Raw genomic sequence first — 20,352 nt, forward strand, 5'->3', positions numbered from 1 at the left:
AACGTTTCCTCTCTTCGCTTGAGGAGGAGTGTATTTAGGAGGGCTGATGCCTGCTCTGTTTTCATCTCCTTGTGACTAAACGGCAAACTTTTCATGCGTGTACCTTGTGAGGTCACCTTTATTTTTTAGCGTGCAAAACAGGCGGACAAAGGACACCTCTGTTATGCTGACAGGACAAGCTGTGAGGACGAGGTCGGACATTACTGCAATACTGGGCTGTATGTCACGGCCAGACAGTGTGAAATAGTGAATTGGCAATTAAAAACATCTTGTCACAACTCAAGTGGGGTGTAGACCATCAGCGAGTAAATTCCAAATGATCTCAGAGTTAGTCTATGAACAGTTATGGGAAATCCTACAGGGGTGAGACAATAGGATTGCTTGTTAACTACAGAGAGCAGACACCTGAGACATGTTTGGATCCAAAACACTGTCTCTGATATGGTTCAATTGTCTCCGCTTTTTATAATTGATGCAGCCGTGTTGTGGAGTTCAGCAAGTGAGCCTTGTAAAATCCATAGCACGATCATAGAACAAAAGACCCATTTGCACTCTCATTGTTTTGGGGCAAATGAAAAACACAATCCAAACTGCATCTGTAAATGAAACATTATGTTGGCTGCATATCTCCAGGGCCCTCGTGTAAACAGTTGCGTAAAGCCCTGAATAGTAAACCAGGTCCTATGGGTCTGATATTACGGATAGCTAAAAGGTGAAGAGTCCAAGGTCCCGGGTCTTGATTTTAATGAGCCTTGTTTTTTGCCTTGGTATTTTTTCAACCTAGAACAAACTGTGTGCAACTGTTCCATTAGTACAAACAGATCTGGGACATTCAGTCACCCAGAGTTAACTGATTATCTCCTTGCTTTTTAGTCTGTAAATAAAGCCCAAGAAAAGGTTGAGATATGAGTGAGGGTCTGGCCTTCCGCTCAGTCTGGGCCTCTTGGCAGTGTAGTGGCTTCACCGTGGGGGAAACGTTGTGCCAACGTTTCACTCCAGTCTTTAAACGATGAGGGGCTGCCATCATGACTCACAGCAATAGCATGTTTTAGGAGAACAACCACTCAATTATCAGAGGATACCCCACACACACTCTCTTTTGATTCTTAAGATCTGCTATAGTAACAGGGCTTCATACTCGCTTCCTAACAAATGGAATGACGAAAGACCGCCATTCAATATTAACTTTGAATTGAAACCACATCAAAGACTTTGTATCATGCACCAAAGGCACCTCACATCCATGGCAGCTCCCATTCATATCCACTTCCTTAGTTAGCCGTCAGCACAAAAATGCAAAGTCAACCATTCAGCTTTTGGTAAATGTGAACCACCAGGACAGAGTTCAAGTGAGAGGTCTGTCATAGGATGACCTCTGACCCCTGGAGGCACAACGGGTCAGGTCAGGGTCAGGCTCTGTGCAGAGACTGTATGGAGTCAGCAGTGTTTGCTAACGCTAACCCCCACTAGCTAACCCCTAAACCCCATTCTCGTCTCTCCCTCCCCTCAGCGTCTGGCTCATCCATGGTCAAGGTGCGGGTGCAGCACCCCCCAGAGGCCAGCGTGAAGATCCACCAGGTGCTGAAGGTGGGGTATGGGCCAGGCACGGTTAGGGAGCAGTCAGAGACGGTCACCTGGTCAGCAGGCCTCTCGGGGGCCAGGACCAGTGTTCTGCCAGGGGAGAGGGCCGAAGCCCCACCACCCAAACCCAGAGTCCAGGCCCAGACCATCCATGGTGACTCCACCTACACAGAATCCTCCGGGTTCAAGTACTGCTTCAGGGAGGTCCGCAACGGCCAGGTGAGACTTCTCAAAATTACTTCTACTATTGATTCCTACAGATAACTGCCAAAATAAATGAAACACTTGAGTAAATGAGGGATACAAAATATACTGGAAACAGGTGCTTCCACACAGGTGTGGAATTAACATCCCATCATGCTTAGGGTCATGTATAAAAATGCTGAGTAGGCCCAGTTGCCCATTATTTTGGCTACCATGGCTAGAAGGTACATTGAAGCTGTTCTGGTGCCTCGTGGTGGCCCAACACCCTATTAAGACACTTTATGTTTGTGTTTCCTTTATTTTGGTTGCCTGTATATATGTAATATGCATTAAATGATGTAGCTAAGTCTTAAGCAAGCCAATAGAAATAGGTGGCATCTCTCATTGTGGTTGTGCCAGTTTAAATCCAATGCTCTTCCTTCTCCTATACCCCTCAGTGCAGCTCACCTCTCCCAGGACTCAGGAGTCAGGACACCTGCTGCCGAGGGATTGGACTGGCCTGGGGCATCAACGAGTGTGTCCTCTGTCCCCCTAACAAAGGTAAAAGACCCCCCTCTGGTAGTCACCGGCCTGACTTCTACAGTGTGCCCTTTCCCAGTTCTCCTTTAAAGTGAAGCTTGGCCTTTCGTCCGTATCCCTCTTCTCTTTTTTTTTCTTCTTTTTTTTTATGTAACCTTTATTTAACTAGGCAAGTACACTTGTTCTCTCCTTTCAGTCTTTCTATCACAAATGGGTTAATCCTTTTTATCCCCCCCACCTTCTGTCCAATTTGTGTACCTACCCCTCCTCTCCTCTCATCTCAAAACCAATCATTATATACCAAAACAAACGGCGAGGTCACTGCTGATTAGTAATCTCAGGTGCAACATATGCACTTATGCACTCATATGCACTCATATGCACTCATATGCACTTTGTTTTTTGTTTATGTATACATGTGTAGATTAAGTAATGTATCATAGATGACAACAATGCTATGTTTGACTATGATTGTTTTTAGTGTCTCAAAACTCAATTTGAGTGGTCCATAATACATTTTTTGTATTATTGTGTGACACTTAAATACAATTTTTAAACGGTATGTCCCATGCTACAGTATAGTGGCTACCCTACCAGCTTGTTCTTGTTCATCTCCTCTTCACTACCTTATTGACATTGACTATGGTTTTTCGAATGACAGGAGTGCTTCAGATTGGAGTGGAATTCCTTTTAGAAACCTTAAACCAGATGGCCTTGCTCTGTTGTCTGAAATTAAATAAGAACATACGTAATACAGTATCAAATTATTAACTAGTTATAAACAGTACATAAAGTTGTTGACATGTTTTACTCCAGACCTGACTAACCTGAATGGAATGTACTTTTCCCTTGGCCATATTTGTCATTAAATTGGCTTTGCCCTCTCGCCTCCTAGACCATATCAACATCATGTCAAAATGATGACTTGTTTTAGATAGCAATGCCCAGAAATCAACATGGTCTTGTTTGTATCTGTTCCTGTTAACTAACAGGGAATTCATACTATTCCACATTATTATTGCTGTTATCAGTAATGGACATATTATGTAATAGAATGACTCCACGCTTAGCCAGAGCCCGTAAGAAATACAGAACAATATGTCACCTGCTCTGTAGGGTCATTGATAAATACAAACACATGGAAGTAAATCACCAAACAAGGCTGTTTTTCTTTCTGTTCAACAACCTGGAAGATATGCATGGTTTTCCTCATTTTGATTTAGACTACGATGAAAACCTCCTCAATTGCAATTTCTCCCTCCTTGCAAACAATTCTCCAAACATTACCATAAATAAATTGTTAATACCGAACAATAGAGGCCTTGTCCAAAACTCTGGCCTGGGATCACAGTCGTTTCAAACACTAAGTACTTTCTCCTTTCCATTTCCTTTGAGGAATGTCCTTTGAATCTTTACTCTGCAACCTCAAGTTACTTCACAACTTCCCACTTGTCTCCCAAGACTGCAAAAGTCCTCCAAATAGAGCTTTGTTTGATGTGAGAGGAGAGACAGCTGGGAGGGAGATTGTTAGCAGACAGGTGACCAATATTGTGTGATTTAGGCTGCCAACAGTCCAGCAAACAATTGGGAGTAACATAGCTAGCTAGCTCGCTGGGGATGGGGTTGTTAGCCAATGTTAGATGAGAGTGTGTTTTCCACTCTAGACTGACGGTGAGTCATCATGCTCGTATGGTAAAAAAAACATTATTTGCTTTGCCTGATTTAGTTGACCCAGAGCGCTCCGGTGTATCCCATGGCTCCTGCACGCTTGGCTCTCTCTCTGTGGTGCTACACGCTGCTGGTCTTCCATGGTGGGATCAGGGACTGTACAGTACACACAGATTGACCACTAAAAGTATCTGAAATCGCATCCAGGCTCTGCAGGAGAAAGACAGTCTAGAAAAGATTGACATAGTGAATTTTGAGCCATCACTCTGGTTGTACTGTAGACACAGCTATTGGCACTACATGACTAGGTATCCCCTTTCCCTTTACAACATTAGGGCTCACACAGGGTCTCTGGAGTATTTGCTATTTAAACATCATTATGTGAATTGCCTTTTCAGGAAATGGAGTCGATGGGAGCTGTCCGGCTGGATTTGAGAGGATCAACGGCACCCAGTGTGTTGGTGAGTTCCATCAGTCCCTCTGAGTACACCTGACTATACCACTTACTGTAGAATGATGGTGGTCTTCTACAATCTTAGAAAGAATGGTTCCAAAAGGGTTCTTCGGCTGTCCCCATACCTTTTTGGTTCCAGGTGGAACTCTTTTGGGTTCCATGTAGAACCCTCTGTGGAAAGGGTTCTAAATGGAACTCAGAAGAGTTCTACCTGGAAACAAAAAGGTTATACCTCGAACCAAAAAGGGTTCGACAAAGGGTTTTCCTGTGGAGACAGCCGAAGAACCCGTTTAGGTTCTAGATAACACCTTTTGGAACAGGAGAACTGACAGGAAGAGATGTGTTGAAATTATATTTGACAGTATTTATTTTTAAACAAATATCAGGTGAAATAGGGGTAGAAAAGAGAAGCATTGCAATGGTCTATCTTTATAATATGACCTCTCTCATTTTCATTTGATGTTTTGAGTGTAACAATGTATGATATCACTTCATCGAGTCAGCAGCTGTCTCCTTAGCTTGTCATACTGTATTCCATATAGGCTCAGCTCAACCACACACATAGAAAAGCTCTTTGAAGCAGCTCATTATTCAACCCAGTCTTGTCACTTGGCCCAGAGATCTACTGCCGAACGCTGAAGAGTCTGAGGTGATAAGCTCTGAAACCACGAGCCATGCCTTGATTATCTGCCACTATGGAATGGCTGCTTCATCTGTCTCTGTTGAGCCTAATAAGATATGAGAGGGAACGGAGAAAACAGAGCACAAGTCTCCGCTGATGGTAACATGCAAATGCTATCATGCTGGCTATGAATCACTCAGGCTCGTTCAAACACATGGGATAGCGCTCAGATGGGGACATACCAATGTGGTTGCACTCATTCAGGGTGAATCGCTATTGATCTGAGAGGGGCACATACCCAAAGGCAGGCCACAGTGACACCATGCCACTCATCTGTATGATGATATGCATGTAGTTTTAGTTGACCCAACTCTTCATAAATTACATATTGCAAAAACATCACCTGTGATTCTTCAGAATAGCATTGAGGCTCCTGGTATTATATTGTACATACACATTAGTTCGCAGCTGATATAAATGGAGAAAAAAAACGACATTGATCTAGTAAGTTAAATTCAAGAACTTAAAGGAGAATACTCTATTCACCTCACTGACATGCCTCAATGGATATATGTATTACTCTTATTTGGCAGGAGAAACTTTTTCAATCCTGCATCTATATAGAAAGATTTAACATAGTAACTCAAATGGATTAGGTTCTGACAGATGATAATACAAACCATATTTGGAACGCTGCCTTTAAATGTCTATTTGTAGCAAGAAGGTCTACAGTGAATTGGGGATGAGTTCAGTTCACTCCTACAACCCAACAGATGCAGCGTGTGTTAGGCCAGTTGGTTGTATAACCTGACTGCTGGAAAACCATTTCTCCAGGAAGAGCCAGATAGTATGAGAAGTAATGACTACACCAGGCCCTGTTGCATCACTCACTCAATCTCCCTAACTCCCTGAGAGTTACAGTACATCTCAAGTCGTAAGCTGCTACGATATTGATGAGGACAAGGTCGGATAAACACTGATATGTTTATGTTATGGTTTTCTTTTACACTCACATTGGATGTCGCCAGACTTTTTAGTTGAGTGTTTCCAAGATTATGAGTTCAGGTTGGGGCTAGTTCTTCCAAGGTCTCAGCTAAAACTACAGTTTATAAAATGTATTGTTTCACATAAAATTAACTCTAGCCCTATTATCTCCCCGGCCTTCAGGAAGAGGGTTCATGACTGTTTCCTGTCTGTGGATCCTATGGGTGGATGGGGTTAGGGAATAGGGATGTGACCGTAGTGTTTCCCTTCCTAGATGTTAATGAGTGTTTGCAGCCAGGCTTCTGTGAGAACGGCAACTGTGTGAACACTCGGGGGAGCTACAGTTGTGTCTGCAGGCAAGGATACATACTGGACGCCTCTCACGGGATCTGTATCTGTAAGTAGCCTACAGGGCACCCTGCTCAAAGGAGAGGAAAAGAATGCTGCGCTGCTATGCCACGGTGTCTGGAATGAGCAGGAATAACGCATGGCCGAGGTGCTATGGAGCTGAACTGTACAAAACATTACACACAACCTCCCATACAAAAACATGTTGAGTAAAGAGATAGAGGGAAATTGAATGTGTTTAGGATGTGTTGGATATTAGCCAACATACTGTAGCAGTGTTTCCCCAAAGATTTTCTTCCAGCAGCGGTGGCAATGGTGGGGGGGTGGGGGGTAGTGGGCATGGCCAATGGCGCAAACCGACCCCAAACATTTTGTTTTACAGGTAATTTCCTGTAATTCTACATATTTTGCCATTTGTGAAGATTTCTTTTTTTTTTTACAGTTTTATAACTAGTTTCTTGCAATTCTACATATTTTGTCATGGTGCTGAGAGAATAAATTGCAGTTTTAAAGCTAGTTTCCTGCAATTCTACAAATTTTGTCATGGCTTATGCCGTGTTCTTATGCTATCTGAGTGACTCAAACATTAGAACAAAATCAATGGGATACAAAAAGCAAAATCAATCATTATATTTTTAGTTATTTTTTGATTCTCTCTAATTGTCTAGTTTTTGTTTTGGTGATTCTTAGTTCTCAAAGGTGGTCTTATTTTCAAAAGATATAACTCCATTATCTTTTCCTCATACTTTATATCAGGTTTTCGTCATTTAACTTTACACTGAAAACGTTTTACCTACCAAAAAATGTTTCTATCTTTTGGAGTGGCGGCAACAGTTTAGCAGCGGCGGCTGGGGAAACACTGTGTAGGACAGGTAAACTACCTCATGTAATAAAAATGTCCATTATCTTTACTCACGCTGATCCCGAAAATGAGTTCAACTTTCACACACTTTTAGATTGAACATTATTCAGTAGTACTTTACATTACCTGTGCTGTATTATATCATACATAAAACGTACATTACACATCGATACGCACATCATAAACATCACATTACAGCGCCTGAAGTTCTGTGACACTCGGCCTGCTTATTCTAACCGGCATTTTACGATGGTCAGTGCTTCTGAAATGCTGGTTGGCCTGTGTGTTGCCTTTGGATCTGACGCAGTTTGCATCTGCTTGTCTGGGGCCACCCTCTCTATCCAGTCCGCCCCAGCTCTTGGCTCTAACTGTTGGAAGCTGTTTGTTTTGTGCATCGTTGACTCTGAGCGGTCATCTTTAAATAATGTGTTGCCACAAAGTTCATGGGAATGCTTTCAGCTTTTCTGTTTTCTTGCTCTCTGAAGCGAGGGTTTAACAGCGATAAATTCTGACGTTTCTTGTTTTTTCTTACGTGTGGTACTTCTGCAACTCATTGTCTGTCTTCAGTTGAATATTTCTGTTTCATAACCCGACTAAAGCAACAGAATGCCTACCAGAAGTGACACAAATTGTGATACAAAAAGCAAAGACGAAGAGTACACCAGCATTATATTTCAAGATAATGTGTGAATCAACAATCAGCATGTGTTGGGCCTGCATGTTGGGTTTGGTGTCTTCTTTTGCTTGAGGCCTTTTGGGACATGAAGCTGTTTCAGTATGGCTATAATACCGCTATCTTCTCTCCACCATTCTCCCATTGGCATGTCCTCACCCTGTCCTCCTCTTGCAGCTCGTAAGGTGATCTCGGAGGATAAGGGCCAGTGCTATCGTATCCTAAACTCTGGCTCTGGCCGTGGTAGCTGCTCCGTGCCCATCCTCAGGAACATCACCAAGCAGATCTGCTGCTGCAGCCGTGTGGGCAAGGCCTGGGGCAAGAACTGTGAGAGGTGTCCCTACTTTGGATCAGGTGAGCATCCCTATTCTGATTCAAACCTCCACATCATACTGGTCCGGCATTAGATAATCATAATGCAGCTAGTGCCCAGTGTTAACATCTGCCTAAGTCACAGTATGTACACTGAACAAAAATATAAACGCAACATGTAAAGTGTTGGTCCCATGTTTCATGAGCAGAAATAAAAGACCCCAGAACATTTCCATACGCACAAAAAGCTTATTTCTTTGAAATGTTGTGCACAAATTTGTTTAAATCCCTGTTAGAGAGCATTTCTCCTTTACCAAGATAATCCATCCACCTGACAGGTGTTACATATCAAGAAGCTTATTAAATAGCATGTGCATTACACAGGTGCACCTTGTGCTGGGGGAAACTGGCATGCTGACTGTAGGAATGTGCACCAGAGCTGTTGACAGAGAATTGAATGTTAATCTCTCTACCATAAGCCGCCTCCAACGTCATTGTAGAGAATTTGGCAGTACGTTCAACCTGCCTCACAACTGTGGACCGCGTGTATGGCGTTGTGTGGGCGAGCGGTTTGCTTATGTCAAGGTTGTGAACAGAGTGCCCCATGGTGGCGGTGGAGGTATGGTTAGGTATAAGCTATGGACAACGAACACAATTTCATTTTGTCGATGGCAATTTGAATACACAGAGATATCGGGACGAGATCCTGATGCCCATTGTCGTGCAATCATCTGCCGCCATCACCTCATGTTTCAGCATGATAATGCACAGCTCCATGTTGCAAGGATGTATTCAGACCCTTTGCTATGAGACTCAAAATTGAGATCAGGTGTATCCTGTTTCCATTGATCATCCTTGAGCTGTTTCTACAACTTGATTGGAGTCCACCTGGGATAAATTCAATTGATTGGACATGATTTGGAAAGGTACACACATGTCAGAGCAAAAAAACAAGCCATGAGGTTGAAGGAATTGTCTGTAGAGCCCTGAGACAGGATTGTGTCTAGGCGCAGCTCTGGGGGAGGGTACCAAAAAAATGTCTGCAGCATTGAAGGTACCCAAGAACCCAGTGGCCTCCAAATGGAATAAGTTTGGAACCAACAAGACTCTTCCTAGAGCTGGCCTCTCAGCCAAACTGAGCAATCGGGGGAAAAGGGCCTTGGTCAGTCTTACGTTCTCCCCTCGGGTGTAGCTCGTTTGAGGAGGAGACGTAAATGCCTGGGCCTAAACACACCAGGTAACACGGATGAAATGGGAAGAAATGTGGGGTGCAATGAGCGATAAATAAATCAGACCACAACCAGAACTCAATTTTAACCTTCAGGGGATGTTTAGTAAATTATTTAAATAAACAATATAACACACCCATAAATAATCAGTAAGAAACAAAACAACAACAAGGTAAGGTAAGAGAAGGGAATGTTTGTGATCGGGGTCCAAGTAATGAAAATAAACAAAAGGTCCCTCCTCTTCTACACACCTAAACCTTCCTAACACACTCTAAACCCTAACCCACTGTCCTACCTGGTTCCACGAAAATACAAGGGTGACACCCGCCCGGCTAACCTAGTGTATAAAACAATGGGTTATCTACATGAGAATGTACACCCATGGGCAGATCTACCTTTTCCCTTCTCCAGGACCTAGGTAGGGTGGAGCACCTCAGGAGGACAGGCTGAAACACAAACAAAGAAATTAACACCAATAGTCAAACAAAAAAACAAGTGCTCGCTCTCTCTCTCTCTCTCTCTCTCTCTCTCTCTCTCTCTCTCTCTCTCTCTCTCTCTCTCTCTCTCTCTCTCTCTCTCTCTCTCTCTCTCTCTCTCTCTCTCTCTCTCTCTCTCTCTCTCTCTCTCTCTCTCTCTCTCTCTCTCTCCTCTCTCCTCTCTCTCTCTCTCTCTCTCTCTCTCTCTCTCTCTCTCTCTCTCTCTCTCTCTCTCTCTCTCTCTCTCTCTCTCTCTCTCTCTCTCTCTCTCTCTCTCTCTCTCTCTCTCTCTCTCTCTCTCTCTCTCTCTCTCTCTCTCTCTCTCTCTCTCTCTCTCTCTCTCTCTCTCTCTCTCTCTCTCTCTCTTCTCACACGGCAAACAGATATCCTCTCTGTAATCAGCTACAGCCACGCCCACCATCGTTAGCCGCAACTCGGTACACCTGTAATGCTCAGGACACAAACACACTAACAGGGGAAAATGGGGAACAAGAAAAACATAACACGTAACAGTCAGGGAGGTGACCAAGAACCCGATGCTCATTCTGATAGTACTCCAGAGTTCCTCTGTGGAGGAGATGTGAAAACCTTCCAGAATATAAGTATTCAGACCCTTTACTCAGTACTTTCTTGAAGGACCTTTCGCAGCGATTACAGCCTCTAGTCTTCTTGGGTATGACGCTACAAGCTTGGCACACCTGTATTTGGGGAGCTTCTCCCATTCTTCTCTGCAGATCCTCTCAAGCTCTGTCAGGTTGGATGGGGAGCGTCACTGCACAGCTATTTTCAGGTCTCTCCAAAGATGTTCGAGTGGGTTCAAGTCCGAGCTCTGGCTGGGCCACTCAATGACATTCAGACACTTGTCCCGAAGCCACTCCTGCGTTGTCATGTGTAGATTTATAAGTGGAAAAATGTTTTAATACATTTTACAATAACGCTGTAATGTAACAAAATGTGGAAAAAGTCAATGGGTCTGAATACTTCTGTTGTTCTGCCCCTGAACAAGGCAGTGTTCCTAGGCCGTCATTGAAAATAAGAATTTGTTCTTAACTGACTTGTCTAGTTAAATAAAGGTAAAATAAAAAATAAAAATACTTTCCGAATGCACTATATATGGGTATGAAACACACTAACCAATTGAATCCTGCTTGTGGCGTTCTCTGTTTGCTCCTGACAGTTGCTTTCAAGGAGATCTGCCCAGCAGGGCCTGGCTACCACTACTCTGCCTCTGCCATCAAGTTCAACCAGAGGGTGGTGGAGCAGCACGGGACTGGAGGTCCCCCTGTCATATCCCAGAGCACCCCACAGACCAGGCCACAACAACCAGGTAGCACTACTCTGCTCACCACTCTGACGAGACCTCAGCAGCCATCAAGCTCAGGCCCTCACACCCCGCAAACTAGACCCCAACAGCCAGATGGTAGAGCTCTCACACCTCAGACCAGACCCCAGCAGCCATCGAGTGGAGGCTCCCTGTCCCCCCAGGGCAGACCACACATCCCAGCCATCTCTGTTACAGCAGGACCCACCCGGGTGGTGACAGGTGAGTAGAGAATAACTCATAGCAACCTTAAGGAGATTCCTCACCGTACAGTGAAGTGTTTCATTCCAAAACGCGATATAACCATTTTCAGAACTGTTTGTAAAATTGACATTAATTAAAAACACATCTTATGTAGGGCTGTTATGGTGACCGTATTACTGCCACACCGGCAGTCACGAGTCATGACCGCAGTCAAATTCCCCCTTCCCCTGTTTCGATACAGGTGCATGATAGTGGTCCATTTAAATCAAAAACAATTTCACACATATATTATTTAGTATATGTAAAGACAAGATTAAATCAAAAAAAGTCTGATGGGTGACAATATTAGCCTATCACTTGAATGATAAGTGATATATATATTGTGATATATTATCATTTGTAAATGATATACTATGATGCCCAGCTTGTGTAAGGCAAGAAAACCAAGAAAGCCTACAGTAGGCTATAAGCTCCAATGTTCCAAAATGCAATCAATTAGCGGGAAAACACCATTCTCAAAAGTGACCGCAAAAGTGATTACGCATGTAACGCTTTATTATAAAGGTGCATTTTTAAGGTGAAAATGATCTTCCCCAAACTCGAAACTCACTCGCCGCCTATGTATGCCAGTTCGGCTCTACCCCGGTTGTAAAGCGGATTAATGTGCTTAATTTTAAGTAGTTATTTGTCCACTGTGCGCATTGCTGCGTAATTGCTGCGTAATGTAAAGAAATAGCCTAATTGTTTATCAACATTTTAAGCTAAAAGTTCTGATCTGTTGCATCAGCCTCATTGCTTTTAAAAGGTTTTTTGATGCGAGTTGTTGTATTCATTTGGGATCTATCGCATCCCACAACTGCCCCAGACTATGTTTGGAATATTTATTTCTCGCACAGAAGGACAAGTTGACCAATAAAATAGATACACTTTTTTATTATGGGGGATAGTAGATTGACATAGGCTAGTGCTTTTGCTGTTCGTTAGGCCTGCTCATCTTGTTGGCTGACAAAGTAAATGTGGACAGTTCTTCAATATGTGCCTCGGAATTTGATAAGGACGTGCGCAGTTGCGTCCCTGATGTGTCTGTATTCACCTGTAGCCTACTTCAGAGCTGAGATAGATGCCTGTGAGAAGAACCCGACCACATGACTGGCATTGGCTAACAAGAATTGAGATATCTGAGAGAACCATGTGAGTGAGAGGTGCTTCGGAAACACGCAGCCAGGAGAAAGGAATTATAATTACTATATTCAGCCCAAGGGCAAAATGGACACTGGCCGCAAAAGGCATGGATTTTTTAGGGTGCATTACGGCCACCCTTGGGGGATGCCGCCGGGAAATACGAGGCATTATCAAGTGCTTGCCAAATTGTGAATGAGATACTGATGTAGTGTGTGCAGCCTGTGCAAGAAACAAAGCAGAGCTCATGCCTTTCATGTAACATTTTTCAAATCATCCTTATTTGCATCATCCAGCCTTAGAATGTATTCAAAATCAAAACATATAGCCCACGGTTGTATCACAACTAAAGTTGCATAAATAACTCTAAATTAAGCATACTGTAGGAGTACCTGTTAACCACTGTTTGTTAACCACTCAACACAGAATAGCACATTTGCGCACTTCCTCAGAAATCGTTTGGAGAAAACATCCTTTCTATTTTATTCAGCTACAGTTGAAGTCGGAAGTTTACATACACCTTAGCCAAATATATTTAAACTCAGTTTTTCACAATTCCTGACATTTAATCCTAGTAAAAAATTCCCTGTCTTAGGTCAGTTAGGATCAACACTTTATTTTAAGAATATGAAATGTCAGAATAATAGAGATAATGATTTATTTCCGCTTTTACTTCTTTCATCACATTCCCAGTGGGTCAGAAGTTTACATACACTCAATTAGTATTTGGTAGCATTGCCTTTAAATTGTTTAACTTGGGTCAAACGTTTCGGATAGCCTTCCACAAGCTTCCCACAATAAGTTGGGTGAATTTTGGCCCATTCCTCCTGACAGAGTTGGTGTAACTGAGTCAGGTTTGTAGGCCTCCTTGCTCACACACACTTTTTCAGTTCTGCCCACAAATATTCTATAGGATTGAGGTCAGGGCTTTGTGATGGCCACTCCAATACCTTGACTTTGTTGTCCTTAAGCCATTTTGCTACAACTTTGGAAGTATGCTTGGAGTCATTGTCCATTTGGAAGACGCATTTGCGACCAAGCTTTAACTTCCTGACTGATGTCTTGAGATGTTGCTTCAATATATCCACAGAATTTTCCTCGTCATGATGCCATCTATTTTGTGAAGTGCACCAGTCCCTCCTGCAGCAAAGCACCCCCACAACATGATGCTGACACCCCCGTGCTTCACGGTTGGGATAGTGTTCTTTGGCTTGCAAGCCTCCCCCTTTTCCCTCCAAACATATCGATGGTCATTATGGCCAAACAGTTCTATTTTTGTTTCATCAGACCAGAGGACATTTCTCCAAAAAGTATGATCTTTGTCCCCATGTGCAGTTGCAAACCGTAGTCTGGCTTTTTTATGGCAGTTTTGGAGCAGTGGCTTCTTCCTTGCTGAGTGGCCTTTCAGGTTATGTCGATATAGGACTCGTTTTACTGTGGATATAGATCCTGTTGTACCTATTTCCTACAGCATCTTCACAAGGTCCTTTGCTGTAGTTCTGGGATTGATTTGCACTTTTTGCACCAAAGTATGTTCATCTTTAGGAGACAGAACGCGTCTCCTTCCTGAGCGGTATGACGGCTGCGTGGTCCCATGGTGTTTATACTTGCGTACTATTGTTTGTACAGATGAACGTGGTACCTTCAGGCGTTTGGAAATTTCTCCCAAGGATGAACCAGACTTGATTTCTTTTGATTTTCCCATGATGTCAAGCAAAGAGGCACTGAGTTTGAAGGTAGGCCTTGAAATACATCCACAGGTACACTTCAAATTGACTCAAATTATGTCAATTAGCCTATCAGAAGCTTCTAAAGCCATGACATCATTTTCTGGAATTTTCCAAGCTGTTTATAGGCACATTCAACTTAGTGTATGTAAATTTCTGACCCACTGGAATTGTGATACAGTGAATTATAAGTGAAATTATCTGTCTGTAAACAATTGTTGGAAAAATGACTTGTGTCATGCACAAAGTCAACCGACTTGCCAAAACTATAGTTTGTTAACAAGGAATGTGTGAGGTGGTTGAAAAATGAGTTTTAATGACTCCAACCTAAGTGTATGTAAACTTCAACTGTATGTTCAATTGTATTCTTCATACTATAAAATAATAGAAAATATTTCCACAGAATTCTAAACAAATCTTGTCTGCTAAATTAACTAGTGTAGCCGATCAGGGCCTAACATAAGGACAACTCAGAGTATGCTATTCTGTTCTTCTGAATTATTCTACATTTTCTTCATATCATGTTTCTTTAGACCTGTCTGAAATAAATCATGGAGTTATTGTGATAGTGTAGGCTATATTAAATGGATTTATTAGACTTTTTCAAATGTAGATGTTCCAAAGGTCTGCATCAGTGGTGTAATAGCTGTTGACGGGAGTAGACCAAGGCGCAGCGTGGTTAGTGCTCATTATAATATTTTAATGGAACACTTTAAACAAAACAAGAAAGGAGCGACAGCCAAAACAGTTCTGTCAGGTAACATTAAACAGAAATTAACCATCCACAAAACCCAAATGAAAACAGGCTACCTAAGTATGGCTCCCAATCAGCGACAGCGAAGTACAGCTGTCCCTGATTGAGAGCCATACCAGGCCAAAACAAAGAAATACAAAACATAGAAAAAAGGACATAGAATATAACCCCAAAACCCCAAAACACACAGAAAAACACCCCCTGCCACGCCCTGACCAAACTACAATAACAAATAACTCCTTTTACTGGTCAGGACGTGACAAGTGGCTTGTGTGGAAGCCAGGAGATGCTAAATGTGTTTATGTTAATTAACAGTCAATTACCGTGAGAACAGAAGTTATTTGCTTGACAATAACCGGCTGACAAGATTTCATGACCGCCACAGCCCTAGTCTTATGAAAGAGATCTATTCTTTTTTTCATCTTACCATGACATGGGTTAGTGAAAAGACATGATTCTGTTTGAAATATGTTCCAAGGTAATTTTCTTTTAGAGAGACAAATAATCATGTTTTGTGGCAAAACGCTATATATCCGCCCCAAACAGAACTCCAATAGAAAAAGTTTCCCGATTGGGTTTTAAACAGTTACATGTAATTAAGTATAGATACATAAATAAATACATATTAAAATAATCTATTTGTTTCAACTAAATTGTGCAAATATCATATAGCTGATGTATTGTATCCAGAGGGTAAACAGTGTACTATAGTGTATGCAGTGTTTTCTTTTTGGACATTTAAGCAACTTTTGGAACAATTTTATTGGGATTTTAAAGTTTTTTTTCATTCATTAGGATAAATCTAGGCAAGCTTTATGAGTTTGATTATATAAACTGTTGGGAAGGATTTAAGGAATAATAAGGACATGAAAGTCTGTCGCAATTAATTTGCAAGAATGGGTTGACTGTTGTTGTCGGGGTGACACAGCACGCTGTTTACAGCCAGTAGCCTGTTTGCTGACAGTTTACCTTTGCTGCATCTTGGCTCTCTCCTTTTCATGAGCTTGTTTAGAAAGTTCCTCTTTCAGCCAACGGGAACAGATATAACAGGCTACAAACTGTAGAAGGGATCCACAATCAAAAGGTCCGTGACGCTCGGTAGCAACTAGCCAGCGCGCGAACAGCTGAGTGACAGCTGACTAAACCAGGGGTTAGCCTAAATGGATAAGATAAGGTTCTGATTATGTTCCTAGGTGTTGGAAAAATATTTAGCGAAACCTAACTTACGACTAAGCAGACAAATATCATGGAAATGACTCACTTTTGCACCAGTGGCAAAAAAAAGAGCATATGGATTGTTTCAGCCATCTGCACAGTGGATATAACCAGATCAATATATTTAAAGAGTTGGACCAACTTTTTGAATTTTGAATATTGTTCTAATTCTATACATTCAGTTACATATATATTTTTTTATATTCCACATGTAGCCTAATGTTAATCGGAGCTAACATGGCCGCCATAGAATGTTGTAGTGACATGTAAATGCGTCATACTGTAGAGATCTCATTGGCCCAACTCTCTAAACACATGGCTCTGGATATAGCACGTTTTGGTATGAAACAATATGGATATTGAGTTTTGCAACAAAAAAAACACATTCTGAAGCACATCTAAAGTAAATGTTTTAAAAGTATGAGAACAGCCATAATTCATACACAGAAAAAATGCAAATGTAAAAAATGAGCACTTATCACGTTTTGGAATCAAACCCTTCACATGCTCTTGTTATTTCCACATAGCAACATCAACTATTGAGCCAGAATTGCAATGTTTAGTATTTTGATGTTTGTGTCCAGAAGGCTGTGAGAAAGACAATTCACATCAAGCTGCCTCTTCTCAACAAGCGAAAGCTCTAATGCATCTAGACATTCTCAGTAAATGTTTATGTCCTGTTTTGGTTTCTCCAGCTCTACCCCCCACTCAGACCCAACGGCCTCCAGTTGACCGACGGCCAGTATCTCCAGTGAGACCCGCCCAGCCTCTCCCATCTCCGGTCACGCCCCGCCCACCCATCCCCAGGCCAGGTACCGTAAACCGTATACCACAGCCACAAAGTGTTTTATCTTGATACAGTAATGTCTCCAAGATTAGGTCAAATTCTGATAAACGCTGGTTCAACTTTCTGGCTTCTCACACTGCCAACTCCATGTCATTTCCTATTAGAACTCTTAACTATTGTACTCCACACCTGACTCAAGAACAAAGAAGCATATAGTTTGGAGTCTGTATTGTGGAGTGAGAAAAAGTTCAAAGTTCTCCATTGAAGTATGACAACTGGTCTTCCTGTGTCTGTTCTGCTCTCATTTGATGTGACAGCACTTGAAAGCATGAGTTCACATTTCAAATGGACCAGAATAATGAGTGCTTAAGAATCCCGGGTAGGTGGATTTGAATGCTCTGGTGGCGTTGATAATTACTGGCGGTTTTATCCACCTTCAAATACATGTTTTATTTAACCTGTATTTAACTTAGACATCAGTTGTGTTTCTAGCTCTGGCCTTTTCTGTCTCCACTAGAGTACTTAGTCAACCCTGTCCGTCACACACACACGCACACACACACACACACACACACACACACATGAACACACACACCTCAACTTCAAAGCCTCAGTCGATAAAAGGCGTTTTACATTCTTTAATGCACTTCTTTGCAATACAAAGAGAGATTCAAATAGGGAGTACCCTCCCACAGACCGAGCCAGGAACTCTGGCTCAAGATATAAGTAGTAACCAGATGGGTACAATGCTCTGTTTGTGCCGCAAAACTTTGCCTAATGTGAGCCAACTGTTCACCACCGGACTGTTCGTTTATCACGTTGTCAGGTTTGAATCTCAAGGCGGGGCCGTCAAAGAGCTGCTAACTTTTAGCTCGTGAGGGAAGTGTCAGGTTTGTGCTGTAACCTAGAATTGAACACTATTATGCCCACAGCCTTGAACCTGCCTCATAATAAATGAGTTCTGAGACTATAAATCCTAATAACGGTCCCTGAGAAATATGTGAGCCTCATAATAAGTGAGTTCTGAGACTATACATCCTAATAATGGTCCCTGAGAAATATGTGAGCTGCACACTTAGAAGAAAGAAAAAGTGATCCTGAAAGGGTTGTCCCCATTTTAGAACCCTTTAAAGAACCCATTTTGGTTCCGGGTAGAACCCTTTTGAGTTCCATTTTAGAACCCTTTCCACAGAGTTCTACATGAAACTCAAAAGAGATCTACCTGGAACCAAAAAGGCTTCTCCTATGGTGACAGCCGAACAACCCTTTTGGAACCCTTTTTTCAAAGTGTGAAATGGGATGAGTGTATGCCAGAGCTTCCTTGTTCAGCTCTCCAATGTAAGCAGAGATCAGGCACCCAGATGAGATCAGATCCTCCTCACACCATTCTCCGTGGCTGTGTTATCCCCTCTCATGTCCTCAGACGGCTGATATGGATGACATGACAACTAAGATCACACTTTGGAATCTTTTTTTGAAACGGTGACAGACAAGCTAACTAAATGTACATATCTGTCCACGTGTGCGTGCATGTGTGTGTACGTGCGTCTACGGCCATCTGATTGGGCGTCCAGTGCGGGGTGTGTGTGAGACCATGCCCCAGGTGTGTGGACAGGGCCGCTGTGTGGACCAGCCCGGAGGGAGACATACCTGCATCTGTAACGAGGGATACCAACACAATGCTCAGCACACTTATTGTCAAGGTGAATGTTGTTTTGTTAGGGCACTGTTGCTAGTTAAACAACTTAACTACTATTAGGAAGCATCAAACACACACATACACATTCACAGCCCAATGTTGGCTGTTCCTGATGCTATACTGGCCCTCAGCTGTATTTATAGTGTGCGGTCGTTGAACATGTGATTGTCTTTATGGATGAGTCAGTTTCAGACTGGTTAGGTAACGCAAGCATCTCACTACAATCCCATACCCTGAGAGGCAGCTTGATTACTGTAGGCTTGGTCAGGCTCCTCTTGACCTCTTTAACCCCACTCATCCCCCTTTCCTTTCAGACATAGACGAGTGCAGGAAGTCTCCCCCGCCCTGCGGCAGCGGCCGCTGCCAGAACACAGAAGGGGGCTACAGGTGCAGCTGCCCCTCTGGATACCAGCCGGGACCCCAGGGCACCAGCTGTATAGGTACAACCCTCCCCCCACTGTACACACCACTCACACACACATAGTTGCTAGCCACAGCAGCTGTGCACAGGACGTTTATTCAGACAACAGCTACTCTGTCTCGTTGGGTATAGAGAAAGACCTTCTGGCATCCCTCTGGAATGCTCTGTGTTCTACTTGGAAGTCAAGGATTAGGAAATAGTGTCTGGTACTCTGGTCACTGTTCTTTGAGAATCCCTCATGTTGTTTTTTTCTCATCTGTGTCTCTAGATGTCAATGAGTGCATCCAGGCTCTCAGTCCCTGTTCTGTTGGGGAGTGTGAGAATACACCAGGCCGCTACAGATGTGTGTGTCCTGCTGGCTTCAGAGCCAACTATCAACAGACGCAGTGTCAAGGTAAGAGGGGACGCGTACTCAACATAGTATTCCAACATCAGCAGTCATTAAGTACTATTGACATGATTGTGATTATTATAAGGAATGTTATGTCGATTATGATAGCTGTGCAGTAGTCCTTGTGATCATTCTATAAGAAAATAGATAACTGTTAACTGTCAAGTCTTTGAGTAAAGGACAAACTTTTTTGTGGCACAGATATTGACGAGTGTCGTCAGGTTCCAAACCCCTGTAACAACGGTCGCTGTGAGAATAGCCCTGGTAGCTTCAAGTGTGTCTGCCGCACTGGGTACAAGCTAGAGGGCAACACGTGTAAAGGTAAGGAAGCTATCTCTGCATCTAGTCAACATTATTTCACTACCGAAGCGACTGTACTGTATATATTGCTATCTTCACTCACCAAAGATTGTATGATATTTGTGAAATTATTCTATTAAACTTAATGTCTATCATTCTCCCTTTCCCCAGATGTGGATGAGTGTGAGGACCCCTTGAAGTGTCCTGGTCAGGCCTGTGTCAACTCTCCAGGATCATACAAGTGTGTATCTTGCCCACCAGGGTTTGGGCTGCTGAACGAACAATGCCGAGGTAACACTCCTTGTCCGGAAGCAGTTGTATACAAAACCAAATAATAACCTTTCTTCTGAAAATGGTGAGGTAATGACCAATGTTATAGGGAGTTTAAGTAGAATTCTCCACAGGCTGTTTGACAGAGGGCG

General features: G+C 42.7%; 1 protein-coding gene across 4 annotated transcripts in view; it reads left to right on the forward strand.

Moving 5' to 3' along the window:
• LOC115205990 (latent-transforming growth factor beta-binding protein 4) overlaps positions 1-20,352 on the forward strand; it is a 78,581-nt gene that overhangs the window by 40,572 nt on the left and 17,657 nt on the right. For 3 of the 4 annotated variants that reach the window (XM_029772475.1, XM_029772477.1, XM_029772474.1), the window contains exons 7-18: positions 1,511-1,800; positions 2,223-2,325; positions 4,371-4,433; positions 6,307-6,429; positions 8,093-8,269; positions 11,110-11,475; positions 17,028-17,144; positions 18,694-18,822; positions 19,133-19,258; positions 19,508-19,633; positions 19,832-19,951; positions 20,102-20,221. In XM_029772475.1, the coding sequence (XP_029628335.1) occupies positions 1,511-1,800; positions 2,223-2,325; positions 4,371-4,433; positions 6,307-6,429; positions 8,093-8,269; positions 11,110-11,475; positions 17,028-17,144; positions 18,694-18,822; positions 19,133-19,258; positions 19,508-19,633; positions 19,832-19,951; positions 20,102-20,221 (1,860 nt within the window). The remainder of the gene's footprint in view (positions 1-1,510; positions 1,801-2,222; positions 2,326-4,370; positions 4,434-6,306; positions 6,430-8,092; positions 8,270-11,109; positions 11,476-17,027; positions 17,145-18,693; positions 18,823-19,132; positions 19,259-19,507; positions 19,634-19,831; positions 19,952-20,101; positions 20,222-20,352) is intronic. The other variant, XM_029772476.1, reaches the window with a different exon arrangement.

This window comes from Salmo trutta, chromosome 13, assembly GCF_901001165.1.
Source record: "Salmo trutta chromosome 13, fSalTru1.1, whole genome shotgun sequence".
In the NCBI taxonomy this organism is placed as follows: Eukaryota; Metazoa; Chordata; class Actinopteri; order Salmoniformes; family Salmonidae; genus Salmo; species Salmo trutta.